Source organism: Propithecus coquereli, unplaced genomic scaffold, assembly GCF_000956105.1.
Source record: "Propithecus coquereli isolate 6110/MARCELLA unplaced genomic scaffold, Pcoq_1.0 Scaffold566, whole genome shotgun sequence".
Lineage (NCBI taxonomy): Eukaryota > Metazoa > Chordata > Mammalia > Primates > Indriidae > Propithecus > Propithecus coquereli.
The window spans coordinates 1,375,422-1,397,917 of NW_012151574.1; the positions used below are offsets into that span (position 1 = coordinate 1,375,422).

Sequence of the window (22,496 nt, forward strand, 5' to 3'; positions counted from 1 at the left end):
GCCTCCCAGAGAGCTAGGATTACAGGCGTGAGCCACCGCGCCTGGCCTCAAGGGCATTTTTATAAGTTGGAAAGAATGAAACGTGGGGATGGGGGAGGGGAAAGGATTCTACAGGAGGAGGGGAGAGAGCTGCTGACATGGTGTCCTTGAGGGGAGGAATGTGGATGGGATCTAGCGCACTGGGGAAGGGGGTGGTCTTAGCTGGTTCGAGGACAGTCCATCCTTGGTAACGAGAGGGCGCACGTGCTACCACATTTCATCAAATCTAAGTACCGTCAAATGTAAGACTCCTACCCAAAAGTAAGAGAGAAGAATTAAATTATTGATTATAAGAAGCATTCCAATTTCAGAGATGCTAAGATGTGGTTTAACAAAGACGCATCTTAGAATCCATAAGATGCAGGGTGTGTGTGGACACTAATGCTGCTGGCGGGTCACCGTGGGGACCAGAGCTGTGAAGGTCTCTTCCCAACGCTCTGATTTCTCAGTGACATAGAGAAAGTGATCAGTTGCGAGTGAGGGTGTCGGGAACATGCTGGAGGGTCAAGGAGAAAGGAGAAGGTACAGGGGAGTCACCTGGAGAGTGGGGCAGTGGAGGCCTGGGGGAAGCCTAAGGTCCTCTAAGGCTGGTGGTCATGAGTCAAAGTGAGTCCCACCACCATCGTGGGTGTTTCTCCAGCCACATTTAGGTTCCCAGGTCCAGGCACTGAGTGGGTAGAAAGTTGCGTTTAACCAGGTTTGGGGTTTTGCAAAGCAAGTATGATGAAGCAACGGCGTATGAAGGAGGAGTATGAAGGGCCAAGGCATTGAATGTGCAGGCCAGGAAGAGCTTCTAAGGATGCACCAGGGAATTGCCGCTAGGTATGGAGAGAGCTGACGTCGGGCAAGGGACAGTGAAGGGAGGCGGGATCAAGGGATGGAAGTCCCCAGCTATAGACTGCGTGATACCAGCAAGGCTGAGTGTAGACAGATTTGAGAATAGGCCCAGGGACTGAGCCCTGGGGCCCTGTAGGGTATAGATACTGGGCAACAAGGAAAAGCCAGCAAGGAGGTGAGAAGGAGCAGCCTGTAAGGTAGCAATCGAACCGGGAGACTGTGATATATTCCCTAGATCCTCACAACAATTCTACCAAGTGGTGCTATTATTATCCCCATTTTACAGATGAGGCAACTGAGGCACAGAGAGGTTAACTAACTTGGTCAAAGCCACACAGCCAGTAAGTGGCAGAGCAGAGCCTGGATTCAAACCCATGCCATCTGGTTCCAGCATCTGTGCTTGTAACCACTGTATGACACTCCTTCTTCCCATGTGCAAATGAACATGGACATGGCATGTGACTCCACGAACATTCAGGCCCCTTTCACTAAGTGCGTTCTTTACTGGGGTCTGTGTGCAGATCTGTCCAGTGTCTGCATCCTACATGGACTGTGTGTTTGCCTCTGTGTCTGCCTGCACAAATCCACGCAGCTGATTGTGTATGTGCATGTGGCTATCCACACACAGGGGTGTCACACGTGTAAGTGCAGCGTGAGCCCGCGTGCACCTGGCTGTTTGCCTGCAGATGTGTTCGTAAGCATGTATGTGTGGGTCACGCCTACGCTCATGTCTGTGGGCAAACACCGATAGTCCACTGTGTGTGACTGTGTAGTCTACTGTGCGTGGGCCCGGGTAGCTATCTGCTACGTCACCAGAGGGCCTGACCCCTTCAATTCCTCCTCGCTCTCCTCCAGTTGTGCATGCCCGTCGCAAACCCCAGGCCTGGGTGAACCCCACCTGGCGCTTCTCTGAGCCTGCCTGCTGAGGACAGCGTCACAATGAAGCTGACACTTACACTTTAAATTCAGGCCACAAAGCCCAGGAGGGCACCCAGTGCTGCCAGGTCCTACTGCCTTCCTTGCGTAAGCTGGCTTCCCCGCTCCCTGCGAGACAGCGGCGTATCTTCCCATCTTCTCTCCTCACACCTCTCGCAACTCTTCCCCCAGCTCCCTCAGAAGACATCATCCTTCAGACGTGAAAGCCCCCGCACCCCACCACGAAGCCCCCGAGAGCTGCAGGCTCATGCCTCTGCCTTCCACCTCCCGCTCACGCAGATACAGTGGCGGCCTGTCCTGCTCCCCGGACCAGTCCCTCGGCGGGCCCCCTGCACCGTCCTGTGCCGCATCTACTCAGTTTGCCTTTGCAGACTCTCTCCCCGCCTCTGCACCTGTTCTGTGCCCCGGGAGGCCGGCTTGGTGTGTATAGCCCGGGCTCCTGCCCTCTGGCTCCTGGTGTTAAGCAGAGGCAGGGGCAGAGGGCGGGCGAGGATAAGGTCAGGCTTACTGCCCATGGTTCCCCTCTGCAGGTCAGCACTGGCTGGCGGTGTCCCGAGGCTGAAAGTCGCAGCCCCTATCGGTGGCCTTCCCCACACAGCCTCTGCCCAGGCTCCTGAATCTGCTCCCATGGCCTCAGGACTGCGCCCCCAGGCCCAAGCACTGCTCTTTGCCCTGTGGAGTCCCCGCATCCTGCCCACACCTTTGTAAATGGTCCCTTTATTGGGCCCTCTGCAGGTCGCCCAGTCTGCAGGTGCCCTCTGTGTTCCCCGGGGACGGCCTGAACCTGAGCCGTGCGTCTGGTCTCCAGGGGCTTTGCACCGCCGTCTGGCATCATCAATGCCACCTTTCCAACGCGGTTTCTACCAGCAGAGAACACACTTGCGCATCTCCCGCCTTAAAACAGCTCCTCCCTGTGCCCCGCATCCTTCCTCGGCCACCACACCCCTCTGTTCCCCTCTCCAGCCACACTTCTCAAAAGAAGCGTCTACACTCACCGTCTTCGCTGCTCGCCTGCCATTCTCTCTTCAGCCCACTCCAGTCTGGCTTTTGCCCCACATCCCACTGAAGCTGCCCTTGGCGAGGTCACCACCACCCACAGCCATGGCACAGAACCCCGTGGACGCTTCCCGTCCTGGTGTGCTCGGTTTCTCAGCAGCATCGGACACCGTTCTGCCTCCTTTAGACACAATCCTTTCTTGGCTCCGATGACAAGAGGGTCCTCCCACCTCACTGGCCACTCCTCGGTCACTTTGCCGACTCCTCTGCCTGCAACTGCCCTCCCCATGGGGGAGCCCCAGGGCAGGTGTGGTAATTTTAAAGTACACGGCAAATTACTTGGTAGACCCCTCCCTCCAGTGGAGCCAAGTTGAATAAGGGCTATATCTTGTGCTCTTAAACACAGGCTTGGAACACCTGACCCTCGTGTAGACTGCGACAATGGCCACAAGCCCCTCCCATCCCTGTATGCACGCCGCTGCCTCTTTGTAGAGTGGCTTTGCTGCTCCAGCCACCAAGAGGTGGCATCTAAATCCCCACCCCTTTAATCTGGGCTTTGCCGCGTCACTTGCTTTAGCCCATGGGACTTCAGTAAGCATGACACAAGCAGAGGCTCGAGGAGGGTTTGCACATCGGAACTTTGCTCTCTTGCTGCTCGTGGTAACCCTGCATCCACCACTCCACAGACGAGGCCGGGTCAGCCTGCAGGTACCTCCCCTGGCCCAGCGGACGACCAGCCGACCACAGGCAAGCCAGTGAGGCCACCGACTGCCCACTGGCCACAAAGGCAGGAGTGAAGTCAGCCATCCCCCTGTGGGACAGAGGCGTGCCACCCCGGCTGAGCCCAGCCCATGCTGCCAGGACCCAAAACAGGAGCAAATAAAAGGTTCTTCTGGTAAGTCACTCAGATTTGCAGTGGTTTGTTACGCAGCAAAAGCTGACTGATACAATCCCTTGCTCAAAACCCTCCTAAAGGTTCCCATTGTCCTCAGTATAAAATCTAAACATGTGAATATAGGCTCTGGGGCCCAAGACCTCACCTCGTCCTCTCTCACTCCCTCCAGCCTCACTCACGGCACTCTCGCCGGCAGTCGCCTGACACCTGAGAGTCCCCGGTCCTCTCCCTCCACCGGGCATCCCTCAGGCTGGGACGCACATCCCTGCTCTCCTCTGGGCTCCTTCTCATCCATCAGGGCTCACTCTGAATGTCACCTCCTCAGAGAAACTTTGTCCAATTTGTCCTGCTCATGTATTCTCAGTCCTGACACTTACCGCTGTTGGTAAGTCTGCGTTTACTTATGGGATTACCTGACTAGTGTCTTTGTCCTCTCCAAGACTGTAAACTCCATGAGAGCAAGAACGGTGTCAGTTCTTGCTCATAATCTTATCCCTAGGGCCTTGCACATAGTAGGTGTTTGATAAATATTTGAATAAATGAATGAGAAAGAATGGCAATAATAATTATTTTTAAAACTGCTATTTCTAGAACATTTTCCCTTGAGCCTGGCACTATGCAAAGTGCTCAGCACTTACTATCTTCCTGAATCCTCATAACCTCGCTATGAGTTAGATTCTATTATTGTTCACTTTTTGAACAGGAATGTGCATCAATATCATCTGGTTCTGTGCAAGAGCTCCTAACTGTGACATTATAATACCTCCCTCCCTGCATTCTGCCCACAAGGGGAGTGTGGAGGGTGTGAGCACCCCCACCCCAGGCAGGTTCAGGGGCACCCTCGTGGGTGAACGAGTAACAGAGGCCATGTGGGCCCAGCCAGGTCTTTAAACACATAGCCACCTTCCTGGGGCATCTGCTTCCCCCATCCCCACCCCGGCGGGACATAGGACTATTGATGCCTCCCCATCTTGAACAACCCATCATCTCACCATGGGACCATGCAATGCAGCTTCCTCTCAGCCTCCTCTCGGAAGATCTCAGGTCAAGAGTTAGCATTTGGTCCCTCCCAGTCTGGAAATCCCCCCACGAGTGTGTGTTCAAAGCCAGGCTCTGCCACTTCTATCTGTGTGACCTTGGGAAAGTTACTAAACCTTCCTGTGCCTTAGGTTCCTCATCCGTTAAATAGGATCACTAATATTACTGACTTCCTAGAGTTGTTATGGGGATTAAGTGAGTTGAAATCTGTGAAACACTTAGAACGGTACCTAACACACAGTAAGTGTTGTTAAATATATAAATTTTTATGGGCTGAGTTGCATCGCTCCCCAAATTCACGTGTTGAATCCGTAAGCCCCAGTATCTCAGAATGTGACAGTATTTGGAGACAGGACCTTTAAAGGGATGATTGAGGTAAAATGAGGATCTTAGCATGAGCCATAATTCAATGTGACTGATGCACTTATAAGAGGAAATTTGGACATGCAAAGGCAGCAGGGGTGTGCAGCACAGAGGAAAGGCCGTGTGAGGACACAGCAAGAAGGCGGCCACCTGCAAGCCAGGGAGAGAAGCCTCAGGAGAAACCGACCCCACCAGCACCTTGACCTTGGACATCTAGCCTCTGGAACTGTGAGATAATAGATTTCTGCTATTTAAGCCATCCCATCTTGGGCATTTTGTTATGGCAGCCCTAACAAACTACTGCATAAATAAATAACATGTACCTGAAATTCAAGGTCACCCAGTGAGAGAATGGCAGAGCTGGGACTCTGTCTGACCCCCAAACCAGTCTCAGAACCACTTCGCATTTGGCCCCTGAGAGCTCTCCTATAATCCTTCCCCTGTGGCCCTGCCTCTGATAGAATCAGGAAAGTCCCTCCTTGAGGTGGGTATTATTTTTTACTCTCTTAGTCATCCCATGCTTTCTCCCAGAAAGGATTTAAGGCAGCTGGCGTCAGTATGCATGATGATTGTCCCTGCTCAGGACGTGAGGTGTCTGCGTGTGTCTTGTGCTTGTGGCATTGGTTGTGAGAAGCGGGAAAGAACACTGGACTCATGGAGAAGGAACCTGTTCTTGCCCTAACCAGGCCACTCGTGAGCTGTGTAAACTTGAGCAAAGCATGTCATGTCTCTGAGCCTCAGTTTTCTCATCTACAGAATGTGCATGCTTTTAGCTGTCATGTGTGTTAAACTAGTAATGTGCCAGCCCTGTGCTGAGTGCTTTTAATTTTCACAAGAGTCCAGCAAGATGAGGTTAAGGTTTTAAGGTGTATTGTTACCATCTCACTTTTACAGACAAGGAAACTGAGGCTCCAATAGGGAAAGTGACTTGTCCAAGGTCACGTAGTCCAGGCCTCAAAGCTGGAACTCTAACTCCAATCCGTTCAACTCTAACCCTGGGCTCTACGGCCCTCCCACTTGCGTAGACATGTGTGTGCGGGAAGCTGCAAGTGCAGCAGTGCATACTGCATGGGCTCCATACAGTTGCATTGTCAGGAGACAAGACCAACAAGTCTCCTAAAACAGAGCAAGACGGAATGGTCCAGAATGAGGTTAGAAGAAGGGCTGTGGCAAAGATGGTGTGCAACAGGCAGAACGGAGCAGAGTAGTGCGGGGAGATGACTCCAGGAGGGAGAGGTTGCAGGACCAAAGGTGCGGAGGTGGGAACGAAGCTGGCATGTCAGGGTCCGGAGACCCACCTGGGAGCGGGAAGGGTCAAGGTCGGAGAGTCCGAGTGAGCTTGGATGTTTGGCTGCAGATGAAGGAGCCATAATACATTCTGGAGCAGGGCAGGTGAGGTGGTATGGTGGGCAGCGGTCACCACCACCACCACCATCATCATCTTCACCAACCTTTATTAAACACCTACTATGTGCTAAGCCCTGATCGAAACACACTACGCGTGTTATCTCACGTGGTGTCTCAACAGCTCTCTGAGGCAGGTCTTATTATTATTCTTCCCATTTTATAGATGGGAAACTGAGGTCCGGAGAGGTGAGCACCTGACCCATGGTTACTCAGCTAGTAAGTGGCCAAGCTGGGACTTGAACCCAGATCTATCTGACTCCATAGCCCATGATCCTAACCACTTGGGAGGTCCTCTGAGATCTTTGGGGAAAAACAAGGCTGGGACTGAGCAGGGGCAGGGTGGGGTGCGTGGGCTGCCAACCTCACCTCCCCCCAGGGCTGGCACCCACCTTCGTTCTCCAGCTTTCTCTTCTCCAGTTCGGCCTCGATCTGGTCCAGCACCATGGCCAGCTCCCCGAGGATCTTCTTCAGGTAGCTCACATCGTCATGCTCCAAGATCTTGGCCTGGGGGCAGGCCAGAGCCAGAGAAGCTGAGTTGGCCTCACTAGAGCCAGGATGTCCGGGGATGGAAGGAGCTTTGCTAACCCTCCTTCTGCAAACCCAGCCTCCAAATATCCCCCAGTGTACAGGACGCCCCTTCATCTGGTGCTTGCAACACTCCTGTGAGATTGGCTGTCCTGCCTGGATCACTTTCACGGAGCTGGTGCACTTACACACCCAGCCACTGGGAGCTTGGTTGCTAGTGACTCACAGCTACCCCTTCTCCAAGAATTGCTCTCAGCCAATAGGGAACTGCCTGGCTCAGAAATACTCAGGACGTTACCCCGCCTCCCAGCAATCTGTAGCCAATGACGGACTGATATGGGAGTATAACAGGCTGCCCCCTTGTCTCAAGGCTGACCAACATTGTGGTGCCATTTATGCTCCAGAGCTTCTTGGGGGTCAGATGAGGCTTGGCTGCTTCCTCTTCCCGTCCCGCCCATCCTTCCTGGGTTCCCCTCTGAGCACTCTCTCGGTACCCCCAAGAACCTCTGTTCAGTGCTCTGCTTTTAGGGACACAACCTAACACATGAGGAAACCGAGGTCCCAGCGCAGCAGTGGCTTGCCCAGGGCCGAACAGCCAGTAAGCGGCAGAGGAGGCAGGGTAGGAAAAGCAAGCCAGTGGTTTTTCCACTTCTTATCATCGCTGATCCTCTACTTAGAACCAGCTTCTCCCAGTTCATTCCCATGGAAGAGATGGTGGGCGAGGGGAGTCAGCAGGCCTAGGGGCCTCACCATGAGCTTCTTCTGTTTAGAAAGGTAGGGCTCGGAGAGCTGGGGCTCCTCTTCGTGGTCCAACTTCATGAGGTCCGTGGTGGCGTTGGCTAAATGTCCTGGGGAGAGAACAGCAAAGGTCCCATCCCTCTAGCACTGCCTCCCCCGTCACTTCCCTCACACAACTGGAAGTAGGTCCCAGCCAAACAGTGGTCAGAGAAGTGACAACATCAACAGTCAGCACGTAGGGAGCGCTGCAGGTGGCAGCACGGGGATGGGTGAGACGCCGTCCTGCCCTGGGCTCAGGTTAGTGCGAGAGATGGGCACATACAGCAATCCCTGTGACACGGCATGACCGGTCTGTAATGAAGAATGAACGTAATGGGGAGGGACCCAGGAGGAGGGGTAGGAGATGCCAGAAATGGGCAGGACCCAGGCTCTGGGCCTCACCATCTTCCCTCCCACACCTGCTTCTGCTGCATCCTCCCAAACTGCAGCACCTCCCCCGACCAAAGCCACGCCCAATGCCTAGGATTTGTCCTCAGCTCCCCCCTCTCCCTCCTGCCCACAGCAAACCAATCTCCTGGCCTGTGGATTCTTCCTTCTCCACCTTTCTCATGTTTTCTCACCTTAAACCTCCCCCATGTCAGTTCCAGCTCTCTCTTCCCCTCTCTCCCTTGCAAGCCCTTCTCCCCGTCTGCCAGACAGACAGTTCCTCAGTCACACAAGTGGCCATGCCACTCCCTGCTCAGAGCCCACCCTGGCTCCTCGCTGCCCTGGGATAATGTTCCAGCTCCTCAACTGCCTTAGGAGAGCCCGCGGGATCCACTTCCTCCCCGGCTCACCTCCTTCATCCTTCACTGAGTTTCCCCAAGCGTCCCTGTCCCCGGAGGGTACATTTCAGCCACTCCAAATGCTTGCTGTCCCCAGAATGTACCAGACTGTCCCAAACCTCTGGGCTTTTGCTCACACTACTTCTACCTCCTGGAATAGCCTTATCCTCTTCTCCCGAAATCCTCCTTCTAGATCCTGCTGAAGGTCACCTCCTTCATGAAGCCCTGCCTGATCCTCTCGGACTGCGGCCCCCAACCTTTTTGGCACCAGGGACCTATTTCATGGAAGACGTTTTTTCCACAGACTGGGGGTGGGGGGGGGTTGTGGGTGCCGGGAGCGGGGTGCAGAGCTCAGGCAGTGATGCGTGGCCCGTTTCCTAACAGGCCACAGTCTGGTGCCAGGCCATGGCCTGGGGGTTGAGGACCGCAGCTCTAGGAGGTCTGGCCACTTACACCTTTGTTTCCCGGTGTACACTGCCAGGGAATGCAAACACACGAAGCAGAGCTGCCATGGCACAACTCCATCAACCTGGTAGTTTATGTGACCAGTGTCCCCCTGGACTTGTGCAGTGCACAACCTGTACTACTTGCTATACACGGAGATTTTGATGCTAATGTAGTGATCTCTGGATGTATATGTCTCTCACTAGAACTTGAGCTTCTGGAGAGCAGAGGCTATGACAGATTCGTCTCTGTTCCCAGGCCTGGCACAGAGCAGCAGCTCGGTGAGCGTTGAATGAAGGAACAAAGGAACGAATGGAATGCGTGAGTGATGAGCGACTGCACTTGTTGAGCTCCGTCCTCGAGATTTCATCACCCACCACCCCATCGCCTGGCCTCATATAAACCTCCGTAAACGCACTCGCAGCTCCTTCAGCTTTGGGGCTATAATAAGTCTGATTGATGTTTTATTAATGTGAAGGTCGAGGACAGCATCTTCTCTCCTTCCTGCCACCTGGGGCTGCCCATGTGGCTCTCTTTAAACTGCAGGAGGGCAGGCCAGGCGGAGAGAAGACCCCAGACTGATTGGGGGTGGGGGTTGCTGCAGCCTGGCTTCTGCTCCTCCTGCACCTGTGAGTCCTCTGCCCCTCCCCCAGCTGGGCTAGAGCCCTGAGGTCCCCTCTGCCTTCATGGAGGGAGGGAAGAGGGAGGGAGCCTGCCGGGACTGCTCTGGACTCACTGCTTTCTAAGCATCTTCCAACAGCTCAGGATAGGATTGGGGGAGCACCCCCAGGAGCACTCAGAGACTGTCTCCGTCCTCAGCCAGGTCCCCAATATTGCTCACCTGTGGAACAGTCAGGACTCCCTAACTGCCCGTCCATTCTTCCCCCAGGGGAATGATCTTTGTAAAATGCAGATCTGATCTAGTCACTTCCCATCACTGTTTCTCCACTGTTTCCTATATAAAATCCCGATTCTGCCAGACTTCCTCCCCAGACTCACCCCAGGGCCCCTCCCACCCTCCTGGGGCTACACTTCAACCACACTGAACTTCCTTCAGTCTCCCAAACACACCACGCCTGTCCTACCCCACAACCTGGAATGATTCTCCCTCTCCTTCCCCCTCCACCTGCTACTCAGCCACGGTTGCTGCTGCGTTTCCGGAGCCTTCCCTGACCCCAGCAGCTGGCGTGGGCATCATCTCTGGTCCCACAGCCTCCCTGCTCCCCTGATCGTAGCCGATTGGTACTAGGTTTAAAAAGTTTTAACTAACTTATTTTTGCACAGCTCATACAGGTACACTTGTTAAAAACTCAAATAATATTGGAGAATATGCAACAAAAGCAAATCTCTCCCCTCTCTACCTGCAGTCTCTTAGTTCTGTTCTCTGAAGTCAAACACTATTGGCAGCTTCTTGTGCATCCTTCTAGAAACACTCCTTGCACTATAAGCACCTGTGTATCCACTTTACCCCCGTTTAAGTACATTAATGATAGCACCCTAGAAGGGGTGGGTTTTTTGCCCTTCACATTTTTCTACTCACTAACGTATCTTAAGAGAACATTCCGAATGCCCGTTATATTTTTGAACATCTATACAGGATTCCACCGTATGGAAGTACCCATAGCTTATTCGCCCAGTTCCTAACTCATGGATTATTTCCAGTGATGTTTCTTGCTGTTACCAGCTATGCTGCAGTGAATACCTTTGCACATTCTTCTTGGTGCACACATCCAAGTGTAACTGCAGCGCAGTCTCCAAGGTGTGGACCTTTTTATGTTTGACATAGGACGCCACACAGCCCTCCCAAGAGCTTGCTCAGGTTTAGGCAGTCCTGCCCTGCAGTTATCTGGTTACTTGTCTTTGCTTCCACAGAACTGTAACCCTGGCATGGTAGAAGCTGTGTCTAGCCCATCTGTCCCCAAGCCCCCTGTCCAGGGCCTCCCAAATGTTGTTGGCAGGGCTGATATTGGTAGCAGGACAGTCCAGGTAATTCCTGGGTCTTGTTCAATGGAATTCTAAAGGGACAGGGCTGAGTTCCACAACCTGACCCCCCTCCCTGCCTTTGAACATCTGCCTCATTCCTTCGAGAGGGAGGAGGTGACCATTTGCTGAGCACCTTTCACGTCTCTTCCGGCTGTAGGACTCCACGGTGACTGTGCCGAGCCTGGACCCAAGTCCGTAAACAGCTGTGGGTGACTTATCTCATTTAACCCAACGCCCATTCACTGGCACAGGATACAAAAGGACGGACCAGGCTATGGGCGTGTCCAGGCTGGCGGTTAGGACAGTGCATGGGTGACCTTGAATCAGAAATCAGAGACCCCACTGGGGGTCTTGCCACGTCTGGACATCCTTCCTTGGTAACCCCAACCCCGGGGTCACTCAGTACCCTTGGCCACCAACCACAGCCCTGACTGTTGGTGCCCCTCCCAGGGCCCTGACCCAAGTGTCTGCAGCTGGGACTCCCGTGGGGAGGTTCCCCAGCTCCCACTGGACAAAACAAGCCTGGCAGGGACAGACAGCCCCATAGTCTTATACGGGAGGGCAAGACAAGAGTAGGGGGTGGGGAGGGGAATGAGAGAGAGACTGGCAGAGAGGGAGAGAGACATATTCAGTTAGAAACAGGGCGAACAAGATGGGAGGCCAGAGAGAAAAAGGGGAGAGAAAGCAAGCAAGGGACAGAGAGGGAGAGAGAGAGACAGAAGTGTCCAAAGTCAGACAGAACCCCCAGGCACACAGAGAGAGGCAGGACACTCAGAGAAGGCAAGAGGGACAGGAGGAAGAAGGGGATGACAGGAGAGGGAGCAGGAGGGAAAGGAGGGAGGACTCCCATGGAAGAGAGGAGGGTGCCATGCGGGCGCCAGGGAAGGGGCTCTCCCGGCCACTGGGCACTCACTGCGGATCTCGGCCGTGGCGTACTTGGGGATCATGGAGTCGGTGGTGAGCTCGGGGTGCAGGATGCAGCCGTGCGTGTAGGCGTCCATGGGCAGCGCGTCCAGCAGCTCCCGGTACTGCAGCACCCGCGCGTGCTGTGGGCTGCCCGCCTCAGGCATCAGGGCCACCACGTGCTCTGCGGGGCACCGCCAGGGGCTGGGCCGGGCAGCAGAGGGCCCTGCCTCGGCCACCGCCCCCCAGCACCCCTGAACCCGAGGCCTGGGGCCCACACTGTCCCCCGGGGGCAGCCCCTCTCGGCTGCAGACTTGTTGCCGGGTGGGAGTCTAGGCCCAGTGTTGCCGGAGTTCAAGAGAAGCCGGCAACCTGGATGCTTAAAACGCAAGCCTCCTGGATTGCTACGTGTTGGCAACTGACTCGTACTCTATGTCAACAGTACCCGTCTGGGCCCTGATCCCCTCTCAACGGCTGTCTGAGCCTCCGCGGTGGGCAGCGCGATCCTGGCCTGTGGAAGGCCTGAGGGAGGGAGAGGACAGAGGGTTTTGGGGGTGTCTGGGCCCTGCCTGGGCCTGGGGGTTCTGGGGTATATGAGACCATATCTATGGGGAGTCTTTAGCCCTAGTGGTGGGGAGGGCTGGGCCCTGTCCTTGCCCAGGGACCCCTGGGAGATCTGGGCCCCGTCTGTGGGGACCTGGAGGAGGGTCTGTGTCCTGCTCATGTCCCAGGGGCTCCTGAGGGTCTGTGGCCACGTCTGTGACTCCAGAGTTCCTGGGGAAGGGGGTTGTTGCCCCAGGGCTCCTAGGGGGTGTCTGGCCATGCCTCTTCCCTGGAGTACCAGTGGGGGGGCGGGGTCTGGAGTCCCCAGGGACCTGTGGCTGTGCCTGCGGCTCTGTGGTTTCTGGGGTCATCTGAGCCCTGCCTGTAGCCCTGTGGCTCCTTTTGAGCGAGACTGGGCCTTGCCCATGGCCCTAGCAAATTTCCCCAGGCTCCCCGAGGCCCTGGGACCCTGTCTGAGCCCGTGGGGCCCCCCGGGGTCTGTGGCATCGAGTGGTGGCGGCAGCTGTACCTCCCGTGAAGGTGCGCTCCACGTAGTCGATGATCTGGTCGTAGTCACTGATGATGTTGTCGCGGTGGATGATGACGGGCACCTCCTCGCCCAGGTTGAGCCGCATGAACCAGGGCTCCTTGTGCTCACTCTGCGGCAGGCTCACGTCGCGCTCCTCGCACGCCAGGCCCTTCTCAGCGATCACCAGCCGCACCTGCAGGCGCCAGGGTCAGAGCGGGGAAGGCGGGCGGACACAGGGGACACTCTGCCCAGGTGGGGTGGGGCGTGCGGGAAGGGAGGTCAGAGGTCACACATGGGAGGGGACACCGTTGCTTTCAGCCTACACTGGGCTTCTGGCTGGGGGTGTATCTCCTGGGGCATGCGCCTAGCGGTGGGAGGAGCACAGCCCTGTTTGGAGACAAGGGGAAGGGCTGCCTGGTGGATAAGCTGTGGGGTTTCACAGCCGGCACACCTGGGATCGGATTCCTGGCTGTGTGAGTGTGGGCAAAATTCCTCAAACTTTCTGAGCCTCAGTTTCCTTATTTGTACGATGGGAGTATTAATGATACCAAGTGTCTGGTACACAGATGGGACTCAATTCATGATTATCATTGTCATGATTGGACACTCAGCCTGACCTCCGAGGGGAGGCGTGGATCTGGCCAGGAAATACACATTCTTGTCATCATTATAATCAATAGCTAAATTTCTCAAATTATTTGGGGTACAAAGTGGTGAAAATTAATTTGCCAGCATCAATCAAGCCCTCTATTGCTCCCAAACACCTTCTCATCTGGTTGCCTGGTTGGATACTCAAAACAGCCCCCTAGAGGAGGGCAGAACAAGGAGTATTTTCCTGTTTTTCTTGATGAGAAAACTAAAGCCCAGAGAGGGCAAGTAACCTACCCAAAGTCACACAGCAATTCAGCAGCTGACTTAAAACTAGAAGCAAAGTTCCTGATCCCCGTACTAGTGCTCTCTGGCCTGAGGGCTCCTTCCAGGTAGTTCTGGGCCTGCCTCCTCCTGAGTCTTTCCTTATGTTTCTAGAAGGTCCCAGAAAAACATTTGAGCTGGTGGAAGCTAACAGAGAGCCTCGAGGCTGGGGCATGTTCCTGACTCAGCCCGATATTTCTGAGCTAGAAAATGGTTAGAGATCACTTAGTCCAATTGCCCTCTACCTGTGGACTGAGACTCAGAAAGAAGGATGGGCTTGTCCAAGGTCCCCCGGCAAGAGGATGGCAAGTGGCTCCAGTCCAGGGGTGAGGGAGGGCATCTCTGAGAGAGGTAAAGGTCCATTCTCCTCAAGCACCAACGTCTCCAAACACCTGAGATGGTAGCTGCCGGGACTGGGCATCCCCAACCTCCCTCCCAGACACTAGGAGTTCAGCACCCAAAAGAGGCAGCATGGTGTCGTGGACAGAACTGTGTCAGTTCAAATCCCAGCTCTAGCACTTACTTGCTGGATGACTTGGCTTTACAAGTAGCTTTATTTCTTTGTGCCTCAGTTTCCCCTCCTGTCCAATGAGAGTCTTATAGCAATTTCCTCAGAGGGCTGTTGTAAGGATTAAATGCATTAGTCCATGTGGAATGGTGCCTCGCACACAGTAGGGGTAATATGTCTTAGCTACTTGTATTAAACCAGCTTTTAGAGGCAGACGGACCTGGACTTGAAGCCTGGCTCTACTGCTTATTTGCTGTGTGACCTTGGACAAGTCCCTTGACCTCTCTGATTTCTAGTTTCTGTGAAATAAGGAAGGCAATCCACTCCTTCAAGGCTGCTGTGAGGTGGAGATGGGGTGATGTGGATGGAGTCCCGCAATACATGGGTTCTAATAATATCACTATTATTATACACACACACACAGACTGCCCTGCCCCCCTGGTTGATGTCCTGGAGTACTTCATGCCCCACCCTCACGGCTAACACGAACACCCCCTTTTGTTTGGTGGGCTGTGAGGAGTGAGAGGTAATTTACCCCTGAACAGATTTATTTGCTCCATCAGCCAAAAGCAGGTCCCATAGGTGGGGCCCACGCAGAGCCCCCAGGCTAGGAGGCGCCACAGCAACACCGTGTGACCTTAGAGCTATCATCGCCCTTTCTGAGCATCCTTTTTCTCATCAGCAAAACAAGGGGGCTGGACTCCCTGTTCACGGAGAGCCCTGCAGCCCTGCTGCGAGCTGACACTACTACACTCACGACCATGCAGGAGACAGGGCTGGCTCTGCCTGCCCCCTTGGCAGTGGGAGGAAACTGCTGGTTCTGTCTGAGAGAGGGGGAGGAAATGTTGCAGAGAGTGAGCAGCACGCCCGGGAGTGGCATCTGTTTGGGTGTGTGTGAGTGAGCAAGTGTGTGTGCAAGTCTATGTGTGCGTGAGTGTGGTGTGCACAGACGAGTGTATGTGTAAGTGTGAGCATTCGAGTATTACATCGATGTGGGTGTGAGTGTGTGTGTGTGCACGTGTAGTGTGGGCCTTGTGTGTGTGCATGTGTTAGCGTGTGTGTGTGTGTGTGAGGGCGTGTGTGTGTGTGTGTGTGTGTTTGAGCTCGTGGGTGGCCTGTGCCCTGGAGAAGCCCAGAGAATGGAGGCTGGAGTTTGGCTGAAGCAAATGGCTGCCTTCTCTGATCCCTGCAGTCCTGGCATCCTTGGGCCTCAGCTTGGTCCTCCAGCCTCTGGGCTGAACTGGGACCTCCAACTGGATGGAAACAGAGACCAAACCAGGCCTTTGCCCTTGGCAGGTCCAGACACTTGGCCTTCCATCTTGCAGCGGCCACTCCCGGGCCCTGCTGGAGCTCCAGCGAAGGTGTCAGGTGTGGCTGCTGTCTGGGGAGGGGACTATCTTTAGAGGTACAATAATCTTGCTTGGAGCTGCCTCAGGGTCACCCTGGCAGGTGGCCAAGGAGACTTTCACCTTTAGCTGAGCTGCAGGCCAGAGCCATGTGTCACCCTGCGGGGGAGGGGGACCCAGAGAGGAAGCCAAGCCCAAGGGAAGGGCATGCAGTCACCAAGGCCATCTGCCATCTCTGCCTCCTAGAGGCTGGACCAGACTTAAGTGGTCACCACTCGGTGTGACCAGACATCAACCATTTCTGGGTAAACCACCTTCCCTGTGGGTGCCTGAAAATCACCCATGGGTGCTTCATTGTTGTAGGTTAGGTCCTGTCTCTCCTCACCCAGGCCCTTGTTTGGATGATGGGCTGGGATGGTGTCTCTGCCCAGCCGTTTAGTTGCTGTGTGATTTTGTAAAAGACACTTAGCATCTCTGAACCCCAGTTTATTTGTCTCAAATATCTTTTAAAAAAATTAATAGACTTTATTTTTAAGAGCAGTTGTATGTTTTATATACCTTTTTTAAATATAACATTTTATATTTACCAATTCATCACTTTTCGAGACTTATTTATTAAGTGCCTACTATGTGCTAGGTCTTGTTCTAAGTGCCAGTGAATAAAATGAAGATCCCAGCCCTCAGGGAACTGACACGTTAGTGGGGACAGACAGATGATAAGCAGTTAAAATGGTTCGGTCTGTCAAAAGATGGTGAGTGCTTCAGAAAACAGAAAAACTAGAGTAGGGAAGGGGAATCGGGTCCCAGGGTACCAGGGGGACGGAGGCGATTTTAAAGAGCGTGGTCCACTAGGGCAGGCCTCTCGCGCAGGTGGCCTTTGAGCAAAGGCTTGGACAAGGTCAGGAGTGGTCCACACAAGGGCCTGGGGAACAGATCTCCAGGCAGCAGGAATGGCCCTGGGCACATGGGACAAGCTGGGATGGCGGTGAGGAAGCGTCGCCGGGGCAGGGTGTGAGGGCAGACAGGGAGGAGAGAAGGAGAAAGATCACATGCAGGGGCCTTTAATCAACACTCCTAGGCCAGGGGGCCCGTGAGTAAATTCAGGGAGTCCTTGAAGTCGGATGGGAAAATTACATGTTTATTTTCAGTCATCTCAAACTGACATTTAGCATTCTCTTCCATTAGGAATGTAGGCGATAAAGTACGGTAGTGTTAGCAGTGCCTGCAATATTGTCAGATATTTTCATCACTTTGCGGTTGTTGCAGTTACCTCAAAATATCATGCACACTCATCACGACTTCAACTTGACAGTAGCTATCAGATCTGCCACCAGATCGTGTTATATAAAGGGGTTAATACGGAAACATATATATTATTATATAATGCTGTACTTCACTATGATTGGCTTCCTTCCTAATCTAAAAATCCTGTGCATTTGATTTTATTCAATTAAAAACCTTGTTCTGAGAAGGACCCATAGGCTTCCTCCGACTTCAGTCCCGACCAAAGCAAGGTTAGGACCCTGTGGAAGGGCCTGAGGCCGTTGTGAGGACTCTAGATTTTTCCTGGAGAGACCCGGGGAGCCACTGCAGGCTTCTGAGCAGAGAAGTAACAAGAGGTGTGGCATCTGTGGGCCGCCACTTGGGCAGGGGAAGGTGGCAAGCGGTCAAGCGCAGCCTGGACAAGCCGGGGGAGCTGGTGCCCAAGAGTTCAAAAGGCAAGGCCAGGGCGGGAGGTGGAGGCCATTCTTCACCTCTTGCTTCATCCTGCCCCGCTTGGGTGTCAGGAATGGCCTCTGGCAGGCCCCAGACCTGGGTCTCGTACACCTGGGGGCTGAAGGCTGGGCCAGGGGCTCTCCACAGGTACGCTCAAGACAGGGCAGACCCTGAGGGGGTGGGGTAAGGGAACCAGGCTTGCTGCAGGGAGGAGGATGGCCCTGGAGATGCTCTCTGGTGGAAATAGAAGCAATAATAATAGCCAACTCTTACATAGCACTTCCTCTGTGTGAGGCCCAGTTCTAAGAGCTTTGTATGTATTAACTCTTAATCCTTCCAGAACCCAACGAGGTGGGTACTAGTACCTACCAGTACCCTCATTTTACAAAAGAGGAAACAGGCACAGAGATAGTAAGTAACTTGCCCAAAGTCACACAGCTGGGAAGTAGCAATCTTGGTTTTTGAAAGGCTGGCAGGTGTGGGGACAGAAGGGGGCACAGAGAGGCAGGGCAGTGCTTCCTGCCTGGGGATGGAGGGAGGGAAGCAGGTTGCATCGGGCATGTAGCCCTTGTTCCTGTTGAGGGAACTGAGGACCAGAGAGGGTCAGGTCACACAGCCAGTTGGGACTGCCAGCACTAGAATCTCGGTCTCTTGACGCCCTGCATTTTCGCCCCTCCCAACCTCATTCTTCCCGGCAAAGGAGGAGGGGACTGGGGGCAGGAACATTTACACCGTGCATTTAGAGCCTCTTCCAAACCCTGTGGCTCCAAACCATCACCTGTGCGGTGCCTGAAAGTTCATTATCAGTGTGTAAGTTTTCCAAGCATTGTGCTAAGTGCGACCGTGCATGACATCATTCACTTTTCCCAACCCTCCGAGATAGGTACTGCTATTACCACCAAACATATGAGGAAGCTGAGACGTAGAGAGGGGAAGACACTTTCACAAAGTCACATAGCTGAGAAGTGGCAAAGTGGAGTTTGACCTGGTGTCTGCCCATGTCTTTATAACAGCAACCAGCACTTAACTGGCACTTTCTATGTGCCAGGTGCTATTCTGGGTGATTTACGTGGGTGCATTTGCTGAATCCTTACGATGACCCTGGTGGGGAGGCACTAATTTACAGGTGTGGATAACTGAGGCAGGAGAGGTTAAGGAACTTCCGCAGGACTACCCAGCGGGTCAGTGGTGCAGCTGAGGATGAAGCCCGGGCAGTCTGGCCTCAGAGTCTGGGTCCTGGACCCCCACACTGTCCTGCTGCCCTCTGGGTCTAGAATGGTCCCCAGATGCCAAGTGGAGCCACCATTGCTCCCAGAGGTGGCTATTTTCCACTATTAATAGTCCCATGTGCCAGTAAGGGGAGGCTTCTCGAATGCTTCACAATGGGAGACTGCCCCTTTCATGCCAGCAATGCCCTTCAGACAGGAGGGAAGGACGAAAATTCACGTGCTAAGCTCCTACTGCATGCCAGGCACTTACTATATGCCTGTGTACTCTAAATCCTCCAAGAATTCTGCAGGGTAGGATGTAAATTCCCCTTTCCCAGATGAGGATGTTGAGGTATGGAGAGGTGAAGTGACTTGCCCAAGGTCACACAGTCAGAAAGCATCCAAGATGAGAATGGAACCGCAGAGCCCATGCCCTTTCTGCCAGGCTACCTGCTTCTAGAATCCAGCAGGAGCCCCTGTGCAGGAGGAAGGCCCTGTCCGGGGAGACAGGAGAATGCCCAGGCTGGCTTGAGCAGAAACTTGGTCAAAAGTGGGGTTGCACTGGATGGTCCTATCCCTGACTAAGGGGCCACCTCAGCCCTGAGCTCAGGCTGAATAGAAAATATTCTCGGGGGGAAGAGCAGGAGACTCCATCAGAGTGTGGTTGTAGGAGGTGCCACTTCCCTGCCCTCTGTCTTGTCTAAGCCACTGGGGTCTGATTCCTGAGGCTTCAGGTGGGAAGAGGTTCTAGAATCTGAAGGTCGGTCTGATTCATCTCCAACCCCTAGCCCCTTGCATGAGTCCTGACATGCAGTAGGTGCTTAGCAAGCATGTGCAGGACGTATGGATGAGTCCCAGTATGACCTTGGCTAACCCTGGCCCTTTCTCTACCTAGAGCTTTAATAACCCCATATCACCAGTTATTAACTGAGCCTTGACCCTTGGCCAGGCACTGCTATCAGCACTTTTTGTGCATCCTATCTCATTTCACCCTCACAATAGCCCTATGAGGAAGTTATTGCATTAGCTCCACTTCACAGATTATAAAACTGAGGCTTCGGAGAGACAAGGTGACCTGTCCAAAGCTCTACAGTGAGCAGTGGGGAAGATGGCTCTCCTACTGGGGACTATCTAATCTATATTCTAAACTGGGACACTCAAAGGGTGATTGGTGGACCAGCTTCCCCAGCATCAGCTGGTGGCTTGTTGGAGAGGCACTCCAGACCTCCTGAATCACAATCTCTGGGGTAGAGTCCAGCAGTCTGTGTGTTAACCAGGGTCACCCAGTGATGCTAATGCACGCTCAAGTTTAAGCAGCGCTGGTCTAGAGCGCTAAGTTACACTGCCTCTCCAACAAGCCTATCAGCAACCCTGAGGAGGGCTTGTAAATAGGAGTATTAATAGTTATTATTATTATTACCCCACTTTCCAGACGATGAAACTAAGCCTGGACCAAGACTCAAACCCAAGTCTTTTTGGTTCCAAGGCCATTTTCCCCCACGGAATCTATTTTTCCATCGGAAATGAGTGATTGGAACAAAAGGACCTTCCAGTAAGAAAAGGAGTGGGAGGATCAGGCAGCAGGTGCAGCTCCGGCCTTCCCAGGCCCCTGCCCTAGCCCTGGCCATGGTGCTGAAGCCGTGCCCCGGAGTCGGGACAGACGCCCAGAGTGGGAAAATTGCGCCCCTGTCTTACGGGCGCAGCCCACTGCCTTACCCCCAGGAAGCTGAAACCCTGATAGCTCAGAAACAGACTGGATTTCCAACTGCCCCCGGATCCCCTGGGTCTGAGAAGGGTCTAAGGGGCCGGGGCCACTCTGTGTCTTTAAGAACAAAACACCGATCTGATGGGCCGAGCTGAGCCGGTCTGAGGGGATGGGTTAACTGCTTCCTTCTCAGCTCAAGATGGGGGTGGGGTAGGTGACGGCTGGGGACAGACCCTCAAAGCCCCAGCAGAAGAAGGGCCGCAGCCGGGCCAGAGAGGCAGAGGGGGCCCGGGGGCCTGCAGCGTCCCTGACAGCAGCGTGCAGGGAGGGCCTGAGACCGGGCTGCCGGGGCAGACCCCAGAAAGCACTTCTCCACGCAGCACCCCCAACAGGCCGCCTTCCCAGCAGTGCCCATCCCCTTCCTCTCGCCTTTGTCTCTCTGCTCAGTCCCCCAGCAGACCGGGTCTTCCTGGGAGGGAAGGAGGCAGAATGGATGTTCCCAGAATTGGGGGCACAGCGCTCCTGGGGCCCAGCCAGGGCCAGTCACCTCCCGGGAGAGCAGCCCTCGTACCCCGCGTCCCCGTCCTCCGGGCCCTCCAAAGCCCAGATTTCACCCTCGGGTCCCTGGCCGCCGTCAGACCCCTCGAGCCCTGGGGGTCCCCTGCCCCAAGCCTCCCGGGCACCCGCGCGCCCCGTGGCCGGCGCCCGCGGGCTCTACCTTCTGCGAGCTGAAGGACTGGGTCCAGTGGTACAGAACCAGGCTCTCCTTGGGCCAATGGGCGGGGCTGGCCGCCTCGGGCGCGTCGGGGGCCTCGGCCGGCTTGGCCACATCGCTCTCCAGCGCCGAGATGGGCCACCAGCTGCAGTTGGTGGGGGTCAGGTTGTTGGGGGTCGCCATGACAGCCCGCAGTCGGACGGAGGAAAGAAGGAGGCTCCTCCGGCGCCGCGGCTCTCGCGCCCAGCATCACATGGCTTCGCCGAGCCTGCCCCTCTCCCTCCCTCCCTCCCTATGAATGTCATTACTCAAGGAGGGGGGAGGGCGAGGGGATCCCGGGAGCTCCTTCCTCCCCCCACCCTTGGCCCGCCCCGGGCCCGCGCCAGAAAAGCCACCAGCCGGCTCTGTCAGGCTCCCTGCAAGGGCGCAAGGAAGTGGGTTGCGCCCCCCAAACCGCTTATGTTTGGCCGGTCACCTGCCAAAGACTCCACCATTATAAACCCATTCGTGCCTCTCAATCTCGGAGAAAGCAAATACCTCTTAGGACCACTGGGGTTATAGAGATCTATTCCTTTCAGAAATTAATGTCTGGAAATATCTCATCTCACTTTGAAACTGTAATGTTCTAACTTTTCCCCAGAAGGGCTTCCAAGGGCAGAAGGGAACAAACTATGATTTATTTCATAAGCACTTACATAGTGCTTACTGTGTGCCTAGGCACTGTTCTAAGGGCTTCACAACTATGGACCCATTTAACCCTCACAATAATCCTATTGGCCTCATTTTACAGAGAAGGAAATTGAGGCACAAAGATGCTAAGTGACCTTGTCCAAGGTCATCTAGCCCATATGTGGTGGAGCTGATTCGAACCCAGGCAGTTTTGCTCCAGAGTCTGCCCTCTTGGCCATAAGTTCAGGATGGTAACATAAATAACAGTGCAGCAAGCGTTTAGCGACCAGAGCAGTTTACAGGCACCATCTCATTTCATTTCTTCCCCATCATTTTTCCCAGATGGGGAAGGTGAGGCTCAGAGACGTCGAGTCATTGGTCCAAGGTCACACCTTCACCAGAGGAGACCAAGGCACAATCAGATGAGCCCACAGAAAGCTGTAAAGCTTTTGCTGCCATATAGTGTATCCTAAACATTTGTGGGAACTTTACATGAAGTTACATGAAGTTAACACACCCATGCTTCCCTCACTGAAATATTGTGTTTCAACATATTTACCATCGGGCAAATACAAAAGCAGGCCCTGAGACAGTAGATGGAAATAGATGTATTAGGAAGACAAGCTTTGAAGCCCCCACCCCGACCTGGTCATGCTACTTGGGACTCCTGGGCACATCCCCCAGACTGTAAGCATGGCTCATAAAGAATCAGTGTCC

General features: G+C 54.3%; 1 protein-coding gene across 6 annotated transcripts in view; it reads right to left on the reverse strand.

Moving 5' to 3' along the window:
• GDAP1L1 (ganglioside induced differentiation associated protein 1-like 1) overlaps positions 1-21,402 on the reverse strand; it is a 25,990-nt gene extending 4,588 nt beyond the window's left edge. Inside the window, exons 1-6 of one of the 6 annotated variants that reach the window (XM_012657907.1) lie at positions 21,177-21,226; positions 21,114-21,138; positions 13,001-13,193; positions 11,939-12,112; positions 7,787-7,884; positions 6,901-7,015 (exon numbers count right to left, since the gene is read on the reverse strand). In XM_012657907.1, coding sequence (XP_012513361.1) covers positions 6,901-7,015; positions 7,787-7,884; positions 11,939-12,112; positions 13,001-13,193; positions 21,114-21,138; positions 21,177-21,226 — 655 coding nt within the window. Of the gene's footprint in view, positions 1-6,900; positions 7,016-7,786; positions 7,885-11,938; positions 12,159-12,989; positions 13,204-21,113 lie in introns of all 6 variants that reach the window. The other 5 variants (XM_012657906.1, XM_012657904.1, XM_012657905.1 and 2 more) reach the window with 5 other exon arrangements.
• Positions 21,403-22,496: the final 1,094 nt, after the last annotated feature.